This window comes from Halyomorpha halys, unplaced genomic scaffold (assembly GCF_000696795.3).
Source record: "Halyomorpha halys isolate HHAL.00 unplaced genomic scaffold, Hhal_1.1 Scaffold24.1, whole genome shotgun sequence".
Taxonomy (NCBI): domain Eukaryota; kingdom Metazoa; phylum Arthropoda; class Insecta; order Hemiptera; family Pentatomidae; genus Halyomorpha; species Halyomorpha halys.
This window is the reverse complement of record NW_027107648.1, coordinates 497,340-519,287: the sequence shown is the minus strand read 5'-3', so window position 1 is coordinate 519,287 and position 21,948 is coordinate 497,340. Positions and strand designations below refer to the sequence as shown.

At 29.7% G+C, this 21,948-nt stretch overlaps 2 protein-coding genes across 4 annotated transcripts in view; one reads left to right on the top strand and one right to left on the bottom strand.

Annotated features, from left to right (window-relative positions):
- LOC106682443 (adult-specific cuticular protein ACP-20) overlaps positions 1 to 4,235 on the top strand; it is an 11,052-nt gene extending 6,817 nt beyond the window's left edge. Inside the window, exons 2-3 of the mRNA XM_014423301.1 lie at positions 2,959 to 3,117; positions 3,889 to 4,235. Coding sequence (XP_014278787.1) covers positions 2,959 to 3,117; positions 3,889 to 4,119 — 390 coding nt within the window. The 3' untranslated portion in view covers positions 4,120 to 4,235. The remainder of the gene's footprint in view (positions 1 to 2,958; positions 3,118 to 3,888) is intronic.
- Positions 4,236 to 10,351: 6,116 nt separating this feature from the next.
- The window catches only part of LOC106682646 (SH3 domain-binding glutamic acid-rich protein homolog), a 15,814-nt gene continuing 4,217 nt past the window's right edge, over positions 10,352 to 21,948 (bottom strand). The window contains exons 3-7 of one of the 3 annotated variants that reach the window (XM_014423619.2): positions 20,982 to 21,092; positions 19,802 to 19,984; positions 14,341 to 14,439; positions 13,908 to 13,955; positions 10,352 to 11,773 (exon numbers count right to left, since the gene is read on the bottom strand). In XM_014423619.2, coding sequence (XP_014279105.1) covers positions 11,669 to 11,773; positions 13,908 to 13,955; positions 14,341 to 14,439; positions 19,802 to 19,984; positions 20,982 to 21,092 — 546 coding nt within the window. In that variant the 3' untranslated portion in view covers positions 10,352 to 11,668. Of the gene's footprint in view, positions 11,774 to 13,907; positions 13,956 to 14,340; positions 14,440 to 19,801; positions 19,985 to 20,240; positions 20,302 to 20,648; positions 20,696 to 20,981; positions 21,093 to 21,948 lie in introns of all 3 variants that reach the window. The other 2 variants (XM_014423629.2, XM_067046025.1) reach the window with 2 other exon arrangements.

Below are 21,948 nucleotides of genomic sequence, written 5' to 3'. Positions count from 1 at the left end.
TGAAACTCAGGTCGAAACGTCGGCATAAAATAAATAAATATGGTTTTGTTTATTTATGTTGTTCTTTGCTGACCGCACCCCCCGACAAACTTCAACAAATAAATATTCTTTAATGCTTGAATTAAAGAATATTTATTTGTTCCTACCGATATCAGTGATGAATTGCTCGATCTTTTTTTAAGTAATCGTACATCTTTGATGGTGAATTCACAGTGTTAAGGGCAAAAACTGAATGGACAATTTTTTTGCACTTTATAAGGAGTTCCTTAAGTTCTTAGAGCACAAAGTGCGATTGTGTACCCTAACACGTTTTATTTGTTGAAAAAATGGCCAAATTTTGACACTGTTTAATTTACTTGCAATGCAATAAATTATGGCAATAGAAGATGGTTATGAATCCCTGGGCCCTTAACAATATTTTCCTTAAAATTAGAACAAATCAGAATCAATTTTGTATTATATTGCCAAAATTATTCAAAATGGGGTGTATAAAAAAATAATAATCGTTTTATCAAATTCCAGATTTCAAAGGACTGTAAATATTTATCCTATTTAGTACTTACCAATCCTTAAAAATCTCTTTAGAGCATTATCTAAGCTTGTTTAACCCCATTTGAGTTCTTCAAAAAAAGCCTCAGTTAGGTTATTTGTTTCAAAGAAGAAATATGACAGTGTCCTACGAAATTATCGTAATTTTAAGACATTACTGGAAAAAAATGTCAGCCACTAAGGCAACTCGTGAAATTATTAAATATGAAGGGGAAGGTGAAGAAGAATTCCGGAAGAAGGTTTCCGAGTGACCATTAATGGATATTGATGAGGTTCTGTAGGAAGATATTGAGTCAAATCCGTTCACAAGTACTCACGAACTTGCCAGGGAGTGTGGTGTGTCGAAAGATACTGTCAGTCGCCATATACTCTTCATGGGGAAGGTGAGAAAGAGCAGTAGACTGGTCCCTCACGAACTTACTCCATAGCAACCAGCTAAGAGGTTAGAAATTTGTGAAAAAAAGTTTATAGAACTTCATGGGTTCGAAATTCTGCCTGATCCACCAAATATTCTAGACTTCACACCATCGGATTACTACTTGTTTCGATCCATGGCCTAATTCCTTCAGAGGAAAAATAATTGATAATTTTGTGGAAGTTGAAATTGTGGTCCAAGAGTTCTTTGACAGCCATCGAGAAATTAGCTAGCAGGTGGCTAATGACGGTAGATAACAATGGACTATACTTTGAGTATTAATTTTATTTTATATCAAAGAAAATGGTCATTTTATTCTTCTTTTTTTTATACACACCATTAGTTAATTTATGGTTTTGAAAAATGTGTTGATTTTTATTTTTTTAAATTGTTCTCACCTGATTTTTTGTACAATTTAAAAATTGGTATCAAAAGAATCGTGTTAGTATTTTTAATAATAGATCGTTAACAAGATGGGTAGCAGTGAAAAAAATTGACAAAGATATTGCTTTACTTAAGACAAATAATCTTTTGTGGAAACGAGTATCCTGCGTTATGAAGTTTCTCACAATTAACTTCTCATTAGTTTCCCATAACACTAGGCCGAAGGTGATGGGACAGTACCGTTCACCCGAACAATGGATCCAATGTCTTCATAACTACAACCTTTCTGAATTAAGACAGGTGAAACTTTCTGCGAATCGGGTGAACGAGAGCAATTCGAACCGTGAATGGCAAGCAATGCCGATTCGGTTGGTAACCCTCTTTGATGAACAGGTTCCTTGCCAAGAAGTGGGTCAAGATCAAGGTAGCACCGTGAACCTGCAATACACCACAGGATGGCCTTCCTTTGGTCGTATAGGCCAATGTTCCAGTGTCCTTCCGTCAACAAATGAATATGATGTTTTTATTTTTTAAGCCCTCCCTTTTTTTTTTAAATAAAAAAAAAACATATTTCAATTATTTAATTTTTATTTTATAAAGTATTCAAATTGCAAGGTTAATTAATATTGTTTTAACTTACATATCCACGACAAGAAATATGTGTTTTTAATGTTTATTGAAGTACAGATTTACTTAAACTAATTGTAAATTAAAATGAACAATCTTAACTAACAAAGACCCTATCCTATCTTATTCTAATTATATCTACCCTATCCCTAAATATATATCTATGTACTTATTACTAACTTATAATCTAACCTACAATTGTTATCTATGTCCAAAAGTGAACAATGACGCGTACGTAATTGAGGTACTCCATTAGTAGAGGGGAGTTTATAATGGAAGGAATGATATCGGGTTCGGGGTAGATCGGTTACATAAGGAACATTAAGGTCTTTATGGATGGTTTTATTAGCAACAAAATAAGGAGCATTGAGGATTTTGGACTGTAAGGATTGGATACGAGAGAAATTCGAAGGTTTTGTAGACCTCCAAAGCTCAACTCCGTATGTCCAGATGGGTCTTATTATTGTCTTGTAGATCAGTCTTTTAATAAGTTGTCAGTAATAAGTTGGAAGTTTAGGCCGTTTGTCTAGTAAGTGCTGTAATAGTCGAAATCGACGTGCAGTTTCCTGTCTTTTCAGTCTTGTGTGAGGATCCCAGATTAGTCGTTTGTCAAGATGTAGTCAAAGATAAGGAATCTGTTCTACAGGGGTAAGAGCCGCATTATAAAAGTATACTGTAGGGCAGTCGGCAGGTTTACGACGAAGAGTAAATGTGATTTGTTGGGATTTATTTTTATCCTCCAATTTCGACACCATTCTTCGAGGGTTGTGATGTTGGACTGGAGAGTTTGGGATGCAATCAAAGGGTTATTACTAACTGTGAGCACACATGTGTCATCAGCATACGTGGTAAGGATAGTGTTAGGAGTCGTTGGGATGTCAGCTATATAGATGGTGTAGAGTATGTATAATAAAATTCAAAAATTTTGTTTTAAAATGTCAGAATCTTAAGAAAGTGTTTCATAAATAATCCAATGCTTGCAGGTCTCACTCCTTTTCTCCCTGATGGGACTCGCCGCAGCCGGTTACCTCGGCCATGCTGGAGGTTACTACGGCGGCGCTCTGGGAGGACTCCATGGAGGATTGGGTTACGGAGCAGGAGCTGGGCTTGGATATGCAGGACATGGAGCAGTAGACTACTACGTAAGTCAAAGTTTAACTAATTTAATGTCACACTTTCTAGAGACCGTTGTATGCGAGTGTAGACCTTTGCAATCTAGAAATCCTCGTACGTTAGAAATGGCCAGGAAGGGGTTAAAAAACACTTTCCATCTAATGGTAATACTAAATTAAATTTCCTTTTTAGCGATTTTCATTCACTCCATACAAATTTAAAGAACTCTTCTCCACTTCTTAACTCTTTGGAAGTTCAGCCTCGACTTCTTTAACCACCGGAATTTAACCCTTCCTCATTTCTCCTTTTACGTGTTTTTGGTGCCATATATTCTTTCTACTGGCTAATAAGTTTATTTTCGTTTAGATTAGAAAATTTTCTTTGGTTAGCAACAAATTTCTTTCATTCCGACAGCAATATTCCCATGGTTCTTCTCAATTTTTTTGTACCTAAAAAAATGACCCCGCTATGTCATGTTTCTCAATCCACTGTATAACTAAGACACCAAAACCCTGAACATCAATATTTGTTAACCATTATATAGCACTGTTTCCTTTAACGAGTCCCTTCTTGTATATTCCTCTACTTCATGATAATGGTAATAGAAATAATCTTTCTATTCTTTCAAACCTTTTTCAGAGACCGAGTATTTTAATATTCTATCAAAAACAGTGTACTTTATCATATAATGAATATTACGTAATGAAGGTCTGGCCTTTGAGGTCATGTGCCATTGATTCTTATAACAAATATCCTTCTATTCGTCCTTAATGTGTTCTAATTCCTGTATTTCCTCCTAGGCTCACCCCAAATACGCCTACGACTACGGCGTTAAGGACGGCTATACAGGAGACGTGAAGAACCAATGGGAAGAGAGGGACGGAGACGTTGTTAAGGGACAGTACAGCCTGGTCGAACCCGATGGTACCATCAGGACCGTCTCTTACACCGCCGATGACCACAATGGCTTCAACGCCGTCGTATCCAAGGCAGGACATGCCGTCCATCCTTCAGGACACTACTACCACTGAAGACCATCAAGGAGCAAGATCAATGTGAAACGAATTTGTACAAAACATTTGTGATAACGGCTATATATACGTTTTTATATATATAGTTATTTTAATAAATACATATATATTCATAACTTTTTTTTTTAGTTTATCCCTTCACGATTCCATTAAAAATTTACATAAATATGTTATCTTATACTAAAAGAATATAGTTTTGTATTCGTAATATAATTATTAATTAATTTGTTGTGTTAAGATTCGATACTTAGGACTCCATCTTGACAAGAGACTTACTTGGAATCCAAATACAAGACTGAAACGACAAGAAACTGCTCGTAGATTTCGATTACTACAACATCTACATGACAAACGCCCTAAACTTCCCATTGAGGTAAAAAAAAACAACCCCATTTACTACAAAAAATTATTATACACTGTGATAATCGGACCAATTTGGACATATGGAACTGAGCTCTGGGGCTCTACCAAACCATCAAATTCCTCCCGCATCTAAAATCCTAAAATCGGAGCATCAAGGATTTTAGGATTTTTTATGTTACAAATAAACCCATCCACAAAAAACCTTTATTGTGAAAACTTTTTATATAAAATGGCACAATAATGATGTCTGCATGGGTTGAAGCTGCCTGTTGCTCTTAGAAAGATTCATTATACTAGACTATAATGGAACTATTTCCATCTTTGAAGACTCGAGGAATAATGTGAATTTAAAAAGGAGTGATTTTTACAAAAAGTCTTAAGATTTTAATGTTTGTCATAAGAGACTATATTTTTGTCCAGTGAAAAGCTCAGATAGAGAGAGAGGAATTTCTGGCTGATTGCTCCTCCACACCGAGAGGCACTAAAAAAAGAAGAGGGAAGCTAAAGAAGAAGAAGAAAAACCCGATATGAGTAAAACTGTGCATTAAAAACCCAAAATGACACAGATGCTCACTTGATTGGGAAGTCTTTTCTCAGGGCTCTAATATCATTTTAAAACTAATTAAAGGTTTATATTTATACAAAATTTATTTCTAAGTTTAAGAACATTATAACTTCTATACTTCTTCTAAGGCTGACATTTAGGGTTTTTTTCTTTCTTCAAAACCTTTCCTCATGGTCTGAAATAAAATAGGAATAAGTGGGCTACCTATCAAGCCTTTATGTTCTGAACAAAAACAATTTAATTAATACATTTGTCTTATTTTATAATTTGTTACACAAAAAGTAATAAATAGGAGGGAGATAGATTTCCAAGAAAAACAAATTAGAATTAATAAGCTTAATTTGATTTTAAATTTGTTTCAATTCAATAAAAATAAAACCATAATAAGTTTATCTTTTTAAATAAGGTTTAGAAATTTGATAGTAGTGGATAAAAAACATGTTCATATGTACTGAGTTACTTAAAAATATATATTTATAGCTCCTACACTGCATCTGTATCAAGTCTATATAGTACAGTATGTCAGATATGTCACTATACTTGATATGTCACTACACTCGATTTGTCAGATATGTAACAATACTTGATATGTCACTACACTTGATATGTCAGATATGTCACTATGCTTGATATGTCAGATATGTCACTACACTTGATTTGATAGATATGTAACAATACTTGATATGTCAGATATGTCACTGTACTTCATATGTCACAATACTTGATATGTCACTGTACTTCATATGTCACAATACTTGATATGTCACTGTACTTCATATGTCACAATACTTGATATGTCAGATATGTCACTATACTTGATATGTCAGATATGACACTATACTTAATATGTCACTATACTTTCTATGCCAGATATGTCACTACACTTGATATGTCAGATATGTCATTATACATGGTATGTCACTACACTTCCTATGTCAGATATGTCACTATACTTGATATGTAAGATATGTCACTATACTTGAAATGTCAGATATGTCACTATACTTGATATGTCAGATATGGCACTACACTTGATATGTCAGATATGTAACAATACTTGATATGTCAGATATGGCACAATACTTGATGACAGATATGTCACTATACCTGATATGTCAGATATACCTTAACAAATTTTCACAGTTATTTTTTTCAAAACAAGTTTCAAATTTTGAATAAGACATCCAAATCTTGCAAAAATCAACTGTATTATGTAATTTATAATGTTAATGTGTAAACGGAAAGCTTATCTAACCGTGTTTGAATGAAAAGTAACTTTCATTTGGTCAAACATACACAAAAAACAACTTCTTTGATTAAAAACCTTAAAATTTGTCCATAATTAAAGAGTCAAGAGAAAGCTAACTCCATTTGTAAGGATTTTTTTATTTCTATATAAAATAAGGATAAAACTCTTGAAATTGGCATGAATTGCAGAATCCTTTATTATTTGAAATTTCATTTTTTCTATTTGATTAAACCATTAAAAAAAAATAACAACTTACGCCAAAATTTTTAATTGTAATGTTGATTTTTTGAATTTTAGTTTTTTCAATAAAAATCAATGTTCTATTTATGATCCTAAGAATACAATAATCTTTTTTTTTATAAATATAATTTAAACTTTATTGTACAGTGAGTGTTAACTTTTAATTTGCAAACACCAGTGTTGTTACTGAGTGATTTTGCTTCACCTTCACCTCCAACAGATTGAAGCAATTAGTGGGGCGAAATACAAATTGAGTTAGTTAGTTTTTATTTAAATTAAGTTTCAGTTTTATTACATTATTCGTTCGATAATTTCATGAAACACAGATAAATTTGTAAATTTAAACATAATTTCATAGTTTTTCAATATTTCAATATAATCCTCTCTGTATTTATAAAATTATATGGTCAATAATGTTTACATATTCTCAAAAACGATTAGTTAAGGTGCTTTTATGCATCAGTTTTAACCCAGATTCCTTATATTTAAGAAGTATTTTGCTTGCTCAAAATGGAAGAGAAAAAAATTCATTTTCATTATTTAATAATTTTTTATTTCCGAAAAGGAAAATCTGCTGCATAGATGGTTAACAAAATTTGCAATGTGTATGGTGATGATGCCTTAGGAGAAAGTACCATCCCTAAGTGGTTTGCTTGGTCCAGAACTGGAAATTTTGACTTGGAAGATGTGCTCGGGTCGTCCTTGAACTGTTGATGATCAAATTTAAGCATTGGTCACAGACAACCCTCACTCTACGACACGGGATATCACAGAAACGCTTAACATATTTCATGAGAGTGTCTCATGATCGCAAAGGTATGGTTTTTCATCACGATAATGCCTGTCCTCACATGTCTTTGCAGACCCGGCAGAAATTATTCGAGTTTGGCATGGGTGTGATCCCCCACCCACCCTATTCACCAGATCTTGCCCTAACAGATTTCACTTATTTCGGGGCCTTCAAAACTCTCTTAATGGGAAACACTTAAATTCGCTCGAGGACTACCAAAATTAAAAAATTACCTGAAAGATGGCAACATGAAAGTAGATCAAAATGGGTCATACATAATTGATTAAAAGTATTTACAAGAATCTGAAGTTTTTATAGAAATCACCAGTATAAAACGCTACAAACTTATTTTACTACCCAATAAAACTAGTGTCAATAGAATGTCCTTTCCACGATTCAAATTTCTGTCCAAGATTGGCTGATTTTGAAGCTTCCATTTGGAATATGACCACTATTCTATATTTGTTGAACTATGTTTTGGGTTTCCCCATCTTCAAATAATAATATTCCTTATTTTGTTAAGTGCATCTATTACTCCTTGAAATACTGTCATATAGTCACATAAATTAAAATTTACTACACTGTTCAAATAATGTTATGTTTCAAATTTTAATTTACTATTTAATACTACTACTTGTAATGTACTATTTACTACTTAATACACTATTTGGCACTTAACTTAAGAAAGTGAGGAATATTAGTACATGAATATGGAGAAACCCTAAATGTAGTACAACAAATATAGAATAGTGACAATATTCTAAATGGAAGTTTTTTAACCTCAAATATCTTAATAAATAAGAAAAAAATAATACTTTAGCTGCTTATCTTGTTATTGTGTCTGACAAAAAAACCTCAGTGTTTGTTAAAGAGTTTCAAAACTATTATTGTTTTATTATGAAGAATGTGAAGACAACACAGTTCTTCAATATTTGATATTTTCAATTGTCTGCATACTGTAAAGTAAGAAATATACTAATACTGCATGAAATACACCACTATATTTTGTTTTCAGCTACTATCAGCAAAACTACTATCAATAGAATATCCTTTTCATGATTTAAATTTCTGTCAAAGTTTGGCTGCATTTGAAGCTTAGGAACAAAATATGTGATTGGAAGAAAATTTGGTCTCTATCATAGAAAGTCAAATTAAAAAAAAAATACTTTATCATCAAAATTATTTTTTTTTATTATTTTTTTTTTATTGTTTATTTATTGTAATTTACAACTGTACAAAATAATACAATAGGTAAATATGTAGTATGTTTATATACACTTGAAAATCATTAATTTAAACTAGAAGGTCTCGTAGCCATCTTCTTTTCAGACGCCTCGGAGGATTATCAGAGATTGTTAAGGATGAAAGATTAAGAATTAATGGGTTAGGATGGTTAAGGAGTTTGGAATGAAAAGACGCATATCTGTTTTGGGCCAATTCTGTAACAAATGGGAGGTTATCAAAACTATAAATCCACATGTGTTAATAAGGGTTATTTAATCAGACAAGAAACCCTCAGTGTGGGCTTCAAAAATAAGGTTTTTATTGTGAAGAATGTCATGAAGCTTCTACTGTGGAAGACCATCCAATTCTTCGATTTTTGTTTTTTTGAATTATAATATTGTCTGCATACAAGCAGAAAATCATAGAAACCAATACAGCATGAAATATACCACTATCTTTTGTTTTCAGCTTTTGATAATAAGACTGTTACATTTTTAAACAGGTGGCCCTCTGCAATTCACGCATATGGCTAAGTTGCACTAGTGCCCCATGTGGCCAAGATACAAAAATAAAAAGACACTCGCTAGCTAGATGTAGCCTGAAGGAAACAGGATAAGAGTGTTATTTTTTCTTCGGTGAGATTCAGATATAATCTCCGTTCTTCTCCTGAATTCAAGATGCGAGAATAAATCCAGGAAGTGGCTCCCTGACTAGATACAAGATCAGGAGACAAGTGAAAATAAGAAGAGAGAGGATGCTGCCTTCATTCATTTAATCTTCTTTACCAGCAGTAGCCATCTTTATGCACTATGACATCAGATCTTCAGGTACAAAGAGCCATTAATAAACCATCTTCGCTCTCACCACTTCAAAATTATAAATCCACACGTTTCTTTTTGGCAACAGGTTAATAATCTATAATTACCATGGATTCTAATATATTATTTCTCTCTTATTCATTGTCCAATATATAATATATTCTTTCACTTTTATGTCTTCAATTAAATTACAATCCACTAACATTCTAAAATGAGGTAGCACCAAGGTGTGCACTTCATACAAAGAAATAATTAATAGGAATATTAAGGAGGAAGGTTACAAGCATTGTTGTGATAAACGGTTTAAGGAATAGTGTCTGCAGATAAATAAATTGACAATTGACTAATTAGGTAATTAAACATATGTGGGATATACTTATTAACAAAAAAATATTTTTACCTAATGTTTTTAAAGTTTCATAGATATTGATATTTTTGACCTGGGCAGAATAGCCTGCATGAAGTTTAGAGTTGTTAAATTATATGTTTTCAAAGTGGTATTGAGGTAAGATAAATTATAAATAATAATGTTAAGTATTTTAAATTGTTTGTAGGATCATACATGCAATAGAAACTATTTTGTAGTAGATTGTCCCTGAAGATGGCCGGATTGACCGAAACGTTGGACGTATAAGAGAAATAAAAAGTTTTTAGACTATAATGGATAGAGTTTGAATTATTTATTTAAAAAATTACCAGTCTTAAGAAAATATTAAGATTATAAATAATATTAATATTACAGGTTCACAACTAAGAAGTTAGTAAAAAGTTGGAAAAAGATAGTTGATCGTATGAAGTGGATTGTAGGAAGATAGCGTTGGTTAATAATAAATAGTTTTTTCTACTATTTTGGTACCTTTATTGACCACCACACAGACTATATTCCAACAATTTAATAAAAAAAATTGTATGAGTTTTCACAACTCGTAAAACTAATATTTAAAAATATTTAAGGAAAGTGATGAAGGAGAATGATGAACAAATTAACTATAACATATAATTTATTATATATTAAAAAAATAGATAAAATGAAATAATTTTGTGTAAAGAAAAGCATTAGCTTAAAAATATTATGAGTCAGCTTATATACAAAGCTCGATGATGGTGTTAGTTGTAAGTCTAGTTCACAATAATGTTAAGAGCAGAGACTTAGTGTCATGGCAAACTTTAATCGTCTAAGTCTATTTCCATAAACATGGATCTGAAACTAAACAGATAAATTTATGAATCACTTAACAATAAAAAAAAAAAGCCCTTTATACAATTTTCACTAGAACGACATAAATGGTAATTCAAGTAAATATGTAGCCTAAATGAATCAGTCATTTTTTTTTAGAAAGGTAATATAAAAGCAAAAAATAAAATAACATTTGCTAACACCACTTAATAACTGAAACAAGCCATATATTTAAATACCTTCCTAAAAAAAATATAATTAAATTTGACTTTGCCAAAATTTATTCAGCATTTTTAAAATTCAATCTAGGCATAGACTAATGTTAATAAATATATAATCAATACTTTTGTTTTTGTACTGTTCTAAAAATTGAATTATCTTAAAAAATGTTGACATTAACATCTAAATTATTATTCTTTTTATTTTAAAATAATCGATACAAACCACATAAAACAGATTGAAAATTCATGACAAGAAAAACAATCCTTAATGAAGAATAAAATAAAACAGGCTTTCTGAATAACCAGAAAATATATAATACTGAGTAGCATACTTTTAAATGACTCGAAAAAATAAAATAAAGAAAGAAAAACAGATCAACTGAACCAATTAACCAATTGGTTCAAAATTAAAAAATATAGCTTTTTACTTGTATAAAAATTGAGTACAGTACACTCTTATGTAATCCAGCAACACATACAAGTTCACAACGTAAAAAAAAAAAGAAAAAAAAAAGAAATTGAGCTTTTTAATTAAAATAAATAATAAATAAAGTACTGTACAGTGGCTTTTAAAACTTCTTACAATTTAAATTCCTTAACTAAGTAAAAACAAATTTTAAAATGCATTTGAAAAACTAACACTGGTTTGATACCTGCTGGATTATAGAGTGCGTACTATTTATATTTTATTGCCTTTACCTTACAGTAATCATATCACAATAAAGAGTAATAAATGTATAAAATTGAGATATAAATAAAATATATAATATGATAAAATAAACAATATAGTTCAGTGTGTCTTTATAATAATGCACTTCTTCTTCTTTTTTTTTTTTTTTAGCATAAATATATATCATTATTGCAGTGTAATGTAAACAGCATTATAAATGTAAAAACAGTTCTTATTCAGCATCTCCTCCCCCGACATCTCCGTCGCCTCCATCATCCCCGTTTTCTTCATCCTTTCCTTCCTCTACTTCTTGATCCTCATTTACTGCTGAGTCAGTCTGAAAGTAAAAAGGATCTGTTAAGGAACACATCATAAATTGTTAGTCTAACATGGTGCAAGCTGAATTAGGAAAATCTTATCTTTTTTTAATTCTTGAGCATAAAAAAATTGCTAATTTTGTTATTATTTAGATACAAAGTCAAAAAATAATTAAGGGGAGGGCAACCCTCATTAGTACTGGTATTCCTAACTTGTACTTATAATAATAATGAAGGCCTAACGAACCACAAGGTTCCGATAACACCAATCGCTCTACAAACATTCATCCTTCCAGTTTTAATGCAATCCTCCCATCTATGTTTCGTCTACCCCTTGGACGTTTACCTGTTGGTTCAGTGTTTATTAACATTTTAGGGATTCGCTCGTTACTAAGTCCTAAAACCTTACATGCCGCAAACCTATAACTTGAATTATATTTACCAGGTGTAGGTCCGTTAATTCAGTGTTGTGTAGTCTTCTAAATTCTCCCATTAATTCATCCGAATATTTCAAGTAATACTATATTTTCGAAAACTATAAGGCGCTGTTCATCCCTTAGTGTAAGAGGCCACGCCTCGCATCCATAAAGAACAGCGGGAAGGATAATAGTTTTGTAAATTCTAATTTTTAAGTTTTTGGATATAAGGCACGTGGTAAGCAGTTTGGAAATTAAAAAATAACAAGAATTTTCCGCCTTGAACCTCGCTTTTATTTTTCTAGTTAATGCAGAACCTAAATACTTAAACCTTTCTACCTGTACAGACATATATCCTCCTATTTCTATATCACCAAAACTGCTCGGGTTTCTTCTACTGTTAACCATGTATTTTGTTTCTATCCATATTTATATCAAGTCCTAGTTCCTTACTGGAGTTTATTAACGCGGTTATATTTAGTACCATAGTTTCCTTGTCCTCACTCGATAATACCAAATCATCAGCATACCCAAGCACCCATATTTTACCACCCTAAGTTAAACCCTTTTTGGTATTCATCACACTTCTAATGACGTATTCTAGTGCTAGATTAAATAAGATAGACGATAAAGAATCGCCTTGTTCTAAACCCGACAGGACCTCGAATTTCTCAGAATAGTGATTACCGATTGTACCTTATTAAACGTTTCGGTCATGCACATCCGTACGAGATTTACTAACTTCTTCTCTTTTGTGACGTAGGATTGAATCCCCTACTCACAAAATACCACAAAACTTGTACTTGACAAAAATTTTATTTTAGGTCTCTTTACCAGGTCCTTTTTGACCACTTTAGCTCTGTTTCACCTACATTTACAAAGTTTGTACACTGTAGAAGTTGGTAATTAGATGAAAATTTTTCAACTTTTAAATAGGATGATACATTGGACAAGAAAAAGTAACACGCAGTCATTTCTTATTTAAAAGATATTTTAATCACAGCAGACAGCATATTACCTCTTAATTTGTAATTTAAAAGAAAAAAAAGAGTAAAATTTAACAAATTAATACAACTAGCCAAAAAAACTTTAATTTGTATTTTTTCTTTGAGAATTTGGTTTTTTTATAACTCCTTATCAGCAAACACCCTTTATATATCCTAGAATGAACAAACTAAAACATTAGGTATTAACAGACACAACATACATAAAAAATCGCTAGTTGTTAATATAAAAAAAGTCTATTTAACTAAAGTACATTACATAATAAAAGAATATTCAAAATTAAAATTCAAACTATTTGTTAACTTCATTCCAGTTTAATCCACATGTCTACAACATCACAGTCAGAATCTAAGAAAATAATTAATCTGAAAATGAATATCTTCATGAAGCTGTGTACCCTGTACTGTATCTCTCTTACTACCGAGATCTTGACCATAAGGGGAAGTATAAAAAAAAAACAAAAAGAAAATTGAGTACCATAACTGATAGTATATATATGTACTTGGCAGATTTCTTTATTTTTTTGTTAAACAATGGTAAGAATGTTTATTACAAAAAAAAAAACCAACAAACAAGATCGACAAAAAAGAACCATTAAAAGAAAAAACAAAACAGGGATTAAAATAACTAACTATATATTGACTCTAAAAGGTGCAAGGATGAATCTACAATTAGTGTTATTAGTAGCAAACAAAAAAATATAATAATACAACACTGACGAATGACTAAGTACCTCTTTATTATCCACATCCATTGCATCCTTATCGTTTATATCTTCTTTCTACAAAAAATAATGATCAGACCAATTTACAAATAGAAAGTGTTTCGATATAAAAAAAAATTATTGAATCCGAAAAATAAAACATTAAATGCACGCACCAAACTAAACCAAACAGTGTACACTAATGTGTTAGAAAAAAAAAAATTATACACATAATAAAAATGCATGCATATCATAATCTGATTAGTGGTGCACATTAGTAGAGTACATTTATAAACAACCTTTTAACAACTGATTCATCTGGATCAAGAATACACATCTCTTCAAGACTTACAAGGAAAAAACCTCAGAAAACAACAGAAACAAGGAAAAAATAATATATCCAAGATGGGAGAGAATGCAATATAACAAAGGATGCCGGATGCTTTATCCTAAAACTTCATACTTTTATCTCTTCCGCTTTCTTCCTCAAAAAGGCTCTCTCTAAAGCCTTCGTAAGGCGGGTTGCTAAAGAAGGAGTATAGCAAAAGCCATGAACAGATTTCTGCAATAACCACAATTGTAAATGACTAGAAAATAGTAAAAATAAAATAAAATAAAAAATAAATAAATAAAATAATTTTTCAATGGAAAACGGAGCAAAACACATAAAACTATTTGAATTTTTAAAAAATAACACTGTCCTACACGATTTTTTCTACAATTATACCAAAATGTGGACCACATTCAGAATTACAACTTAATTTAGACCTTACCTTTTTATTTTACTTATCAATATAGGGAATATATAGGTTTGTATAGCAAGATGAAGTTTTGAGATCGTGCAAAATTTTCAATTCGAGTTTTGAATAGAAATACACGTTTTCAGGTTCCCCAAGTACAAATAACTAATCTTGTAAAATAGTCGTAAAATAATTGTGTGAACGGCCTAAATTTCACAATTTTTTCAATTTTCTCAAAAACTTGAACAACGATTCCAATTAAACTCGTTATATCAATCTACAATAAAGAGATTTTTAATATCAGCTAGATATTATTCTCATTGATATAGTTGAACACAGTTTAAATGCCAAATTTTCAAAGAATTTATCTAAAGTTTCTTTAATTTTGTTAATTTGAAATTAGCCATTTCACATTGTTAACAGTGAAAAAATATAAAAATATGAACTGTGCAAAAATTTGATAATTAAATAAAGGAGAAAAGTTAGGAAATTTAGCAGTTTATACTGGAAAATCGGAGACAGCCGAGCATGTCTGATCTCTCTCGGTCGCTATCATGAAGTAAACAGCTTTGTTATATAATGATAAGTCTATATTCATTTCAATTTTTATCAATAAGAATTTTTACAGCAATAGAAAAACACAAATTTATTGTTTGAAATTTTCGCCCCCAGAGCAGTTAGTGAAAGTTGTGTAATTGCATGCTTGTCATATCATCGAGAAAGAATTTGTGATGAACTACAAAAATGTTTATATTTTTAACAATTTCAGTATGTGTTAAAATCCGTAATAAATGTACAGATCGGACTATTTTTAAATTTCATCATTATGGCATAAATAATAATTAAATATTATAGCTTCATGAAATATGGTCAATGGTCAATATTTTGGTAGCAAAGAACAAAATCTTTAAATGAAAGGAAAAAAATAATAAATGATTTAGCTTTAAATTCAATCTGAAGGATCCACATAAGTTTTGCTGCCTATATTATCCTTCTGGGCTATTGTGATACAAGGATAATTTAATTATAATAGTAAAAATGAAAAACAAAATATAGTCATTATTATATGAAAATAATTTTCCATATCTATTCACGACAAATAAATCATTAATTTGTAAATACTCTTAGTATTTAATTTAATTACATTTATTTTTATTGGTATTATTTTTTTTATAAGTTTATTTTATTTTTAGAAGAAATAGATATATTTATATTTTTTATTATAATATTTAAATGTAAAAATAATGGTCAGTAGGAGTGATTGTGAAAAAACCAAAAAAAAAACAAAAACCTTTTAGTTATTTATCTGAGTTCTGTAGGAAGCATAATAAGGTGAATCAGAGATCCTAAGGATTAGGGTTTGACACATAAGTCAAACTTATACAGATCGAATTTCATGAAGGAATCTCAAATTTTTAAAACTTAATACTTATTAATGTTTGCAAACAAAAAAGAAATTAAAAGCTACTTTGTCAAAAAATCGATATATCTAGTTTGTAGGAAGATGGTCCGTGTAGCAATCAGGAACAACACAAAAATAGTAAAAACAAATTATTAGTTAAGATAATGGTTTACTAATAAATTTTTTTTTTCTCACTATTTTGTAACTTTATTAACCATCACTCAAATACCCTTCCTACAATCTATTAATTTTCCAATAAAAATGCATATCACAAAATATAATAGATTAAATTTTATTAATATATTCTTGTTTGAGAGTGGTTTAGTTTATTTAAAAACAAATTTGACCCTTTTTTCTCCACTTTATTCTTTTTAAAACCTCCCAACGTTTTGAACACTGAGGTCATTTTCTCTTTTAAAATTCCTAAAAATGCCGGCTAATTGCCTTTGTCCCATCTATAACTTCTTCTATATAACTCTTTCTAAAATTTAAAACTTGTATCAACCATTTCTCTTCTTTCTTTCATTTACTGTTTAAAGTTTGCAAATGTAAATGAAAGAAAGAAGAGAAGTGGTTGATACAAGTTTTAAATTTACGAAAGAATTATATAGAAGAAGTTATAGATGAGACAAAGGCAATTAGCCGGCATTTTTAGGAATTTTAAAAGAGAAAATGACAACAAAGTAAAGGTATCCTTGAAAATGACCTGAGTGGTCGAAACGTTGGAAAGTTTTAAAAAAAAAAGTTGAGAAAAAATGGATCAAATTTGTTTTTAAATAAACAAAATATGTTTAATTTTTTTTTTTATTTCTTCTTATTATTATGCATATTATTAATATTTTCTTTAATTTTCTATACTGTTTACTTTAAAATGTAATGTAGTTACATTAAACTATCAATCCCTACTACTCCCCACATTGTGCTCATCATTATCTTTCTTTATTCTTACCGCCCTTTATCCATATCTTAATTTGTACTGTATTTTATATTTCTTCTTTTTATCTGTTATTATTTCCTTTTACATTAATTATCTATAACCTGTTATTATTTTTATTTAATTTTTACATTACATTGTACATCTTTTCAATTTTTCATTTATGTTTACATCATTTAAGTAATCACATCTTTTTTTAACCCCGATGAAGCCCTGCAATGTGGGGTGAAACTTTGAACTTAGGCTTAGAATAAACAGTTAAATCAATATTTGAGTTTTTCTTTTACCCCACCCGGACCAGACAATCTTTCTTTCATTATTACACATGGTCAATCAATGATCTTTCATTAAATACAGTTTGTTTTTTTTTATGCATATTGTTGTTATATGTATAAATACAAATTTTGAATGCAAAAAATCTGAAATTAAATAGAAAAATTTATCTTTCAGCTATAAAGACAAATATGTCTTTGATTTCTTAGGTATCTTTCTTTAATAAAAAAAAATTCATGATGAAAGAAGATTGTCTGAGTAGAAAAACATACATCATTATATACCACTGTTTCACTTCAGTTTCAAGGCTTCTTCATAACTAAAATAATATCAACACAGTAGGAAAATAATGTAATATGACGACTTTAGTCCTATTTTAGTTCACATAATATTTCGTGTCATCTTATACTCCTATCCTGTTAACAATATTTTTAGTTTTTGTATCTTTTGTTTAGCCTTGAAAAAGTTCAGAGAAGTAGTAGAGTGAAATTTCGGTGCATAATAAATAATTTTTGTACTATTTGAGTTGCAGTTTTGACCACCACCCGAACCATCGTTCTTCATTTATTACATGCCATCAATTAATAATCTTCTAATAACAATTTTAATTATTTTTTCATGTAAAAGTTTTAATGAGAAATTGTGAAGTTAATTGACATATAGAGCTTCCACTGTAATAATTTAATATTCCATTTTAATATCTAATAACTAAGTTTTAATCCAACAACTTAAGTTCCGATGAGTTATCTTTTTTGCTAAAATTTTATTATTTTTCTCTTCAGGAATTCATCATAGTCTTTTTTTACTTCTTTATTCATTATGTTATCTGAGGGTCTCGGGATCTTCTGCCCATTATCAAGTTCTAAAATAAAAATATTCAAAGTCAACAGTTTTGATTGGAAATATTTAATATTATATTAGCAGACCCAGAAATGCTTCGATCTTGCTATATTTGAAGATGTATATACAATAATTCAGCCCTATTGAAACTTTGGTATCAATTAATAGATGGAGTGATAAAACGGTAAAACTATAGCAACATAAACGGTAACCGCTAACTTTGCTATAAAAAAAAAATTCTCTAAAAAGAGCTATTTAACTATTTAAACTAATATTTCGTCCTTATAAGGGCACTAAATCTAAATTTTGTTAATGCAAGTTAAAAGAGGAGAAATTTATCTTTCCAATGGTTGTATTACCGTAGGAACTGGATGAAGTGTAGAGGAGTTATGAACGATCATTATTGTTTTTTTAATTTTTAATGTTAAAAATTTTGTTAATAACTTTTTTAATAAAAAAAATTTAACCAGCCTATTCATTTTTATATATTTGATTTAAAACTGTTAATTGTAAATATTTTTATTTTAGAATTTGATAATGGGCAGAAGAACCCGAGATGTTTTTCGGATGACATAATGAATAAAGGAGTAAAAAAAAGGGTATAATTCTTAAAGTAAACACCTAAAACTTCTTGGTTATCATTATATTATTCTCTTTTTTTAGTTTTTTTATTATTAAAAAAATTAATTATAATAATATTATTTCAAAATTTTTATCAATTTTATCAAATGAGTATCAAACACCACACCATATAACACTTGATACTGTGGACAATCTTATAGAATAAATAAATGAAAGGTTTTAAAATTTAAATAAAGAGGTTTTAACTTTAAATAAAGAAATTGACCTGGGCAGAATAGCCTGCAAATAGATAATAATAATTTATGTGAGAAGGATTTTTATATTGAAGATGTCCCTGAAGATGGTTAGAAAGGCCGAAACGTTGGACAAATGAATAAATAAAGTGTTGAGACTGATATTGGATATAATATTGATTTATTTAATAAAAAATTAATTATTTTAATGTTTTGTTCAAAGAAGGTATAACAACTTAATAAATAAATTCATAAAAAAATAAAATAATGAAATTAATCTTAGCAGTTAACAGTTAATAAGAACATATGCACGATGACTCACATTTCTGTTCTCAACGTATGAGTAACTCAAGGACAATTTATTAAAGGCATTCTCATGAACAGTACCTTCTATCAGAGATGGGCAAAAATTAGCTACAGTTGAAACTAATAGCAGAAATTGCCATGGATACGACCCTTATTCATGAATGAATCATTGATAAATCAATATCGAACCCACGGCAATTTTAGCTATTAATTTCAACTATAGCTAGTTTTTTCCCAACTCTGCTTCCTATGATTATCATAATCGTGCTCATTCTTTTAGTAATATTTTTCTTAATAATTAGAAATTCAATAAATAAAGTATTTTCATAATAAATATTAATTTTTTTATTTAAATGGTTATTTATATTTTGTTTTTAATAATCCAATTATCTAGTAATATCTATCCACTATTTGATTCATCATGCATCTCAGAATAACTTAATATGAGAACAGAAGTAAGTAATATAAAAGATTTCGAACATCACTGTCATGCGATACAGACAGAGCTGATTATAATGATTCCCTAAGAGACACACATGGACAATGAGACTGTTCAACCAACAGGACCGACATAATAGTCAAGACTGGAACAAGATCAAAAGAATAAAACCGACAGGATGGACTTTCTTTATCCTTGCTCTCAAAGCTTTCTCTAATCTCTTAGCCAATGAGGGTGTGTAGCAGAATCCATGAACCGTTTCCTCGACAACCTCCTCTTCCACAACCTCTGGTTCCTCCTCGATAACCTCTTCCACCACCTCAACTTCTTCTGGTTCCTCAATAATTTCCTCCTCCACCTAATTTTTTAATATCAATACATGTATCTTACTTAGGTTATGTATCTGTAAAATATTTAGGTTAGGTATAAATTTAAGAACATATTAAAAATAACATTCGACCAGCCACCAACCAACTTATGATTTTGCGTACTAAGGAGGTGAACGACATTTTTGTATGTATTTTCATGATCGGATTAGTAAAAGCAAGGTATAAATTCAAATTAATTCAGCTCGTAGATAAACTTAATAAGCAAATTAATATCGATTTTCAAACCTCATCTGTTTTATCGGAATCAACCGTATTTGGTACCAATGCATTTATAATTTCATCATTCCTGGAATTCAGCAAAAGGAATTTATAAAAAAAAAATAATAAAAAATAAAAGAAATTTAAAAATAACTTTTAAGTTAACTAACTAAATAAGAAGCAAATTATTTACGGTATATAATGAAATATATACATATATTCTCTAAGGCAATGTGAATTAAAAAAAGTAAAAGTTAATGAATGCGTGCCAAAAACTAGAAGGTAAATCCCATAGGACAAATTATTTGGCAAAGGTTTTGGCAGCTTCGATTAGAAAGTGTTTCCATCAATTATTTCAACTATAATTGATCGATATAAAAATAAAATATCAAAGCCTCAAATTTTGTAACAAAGAGATAGCAGTCCAATAATCACCTTTCGATATCTGGGGATATACCATCAGTATCCTTTTCATCGTAATGCTGTAAAAATGAGATAACCGCTTTTTAATAATTGAGTAATAAAAATGAAGTTTTTAAACAATAAAAAACATAGTGTTAGTGGCAGTTCTGAATAATTTTTTTTATATGATTAAGGCAGTTGTAAATACAGAATTCTAATAAGAAAAAGTGAAATTAAATATCAAGATTTTTTCGTAGCTTTATTTAGTTTAAAAAAAAAAAAAAAAAATTGAATAGTAAAAAGAGTATTTTATGAAAAGGCAAGACTTATTTTGAATATAAAAATAAGAGTAATGAAATGAACTACCGTTCCGTTGATGACAGGAGGTGGCTCAATAACAGGTGTTGCTGGAAGGGGAAGTTTCAGAAAGGCTTCCAGAACATCATTTTCATTGGCCAGGTCGAATCCATCATAATCCTGTAAATTGATAAGTTTGGCATAAGGTTATATGAAGCATCAATAATTCGGTCAATTTCTATATAAAACTATCAAATGAAGGATTAATTACAAAATCTATAACTTCAAATTTTTTGGAGATCTAAAAAACGAGTCTAGTTTTATTAAGCATTGTTTAAATTACTTTATTCGCCTGCATTTGAATGGCTCAGAAAACTCTATTTTTCTTAATTTCAGTGGGAAATACACTGAGAAAAAATTAGTCATAGACAATGCGGCTGGTAATACAAATGATATTTTTTGACTTCTTTGGTTTCAAATAATAAACTCTTGAATAACATTATTTAATTAATGTCATAATTAACATACAATGCAGTATACTGAATTTAGGTTTTGTTCAAGGATCAAATAAAATTAAATACAATCATGATAGATAATATAATAATAGGCCAATATAACTAAAATTCCATGAAGTACAAAAAAAATTGGAATATTTTATGAAGAGAAAATGGTTGGGGTGATGTTATCAGTGAACAATACAAATAAGTAAAAATTAATTTATAAGTGCCAACGTTTAGTTCAGAATTTCATCAGGGTTATGAACAAAAACAAGATATCACCCATAATGATTAAAAGGAAATACGAAATAACAGAAAACGTAAGAAGATAACAGATAATATAGGTATATAAGAAGTATTAAAGAAAATGTATAGAGTAATATATGAATATTGAATCTGTATTTTGTGTACTGAAACCTATTAAAATTAGGTTATGTTATTATTACTTATTACTCTTAGCTTAAATAACATTATATCTACTCCTTTAATTATGTTATTCTACTTATATACTTAATTAATCACATATATGTTTTTTCTTT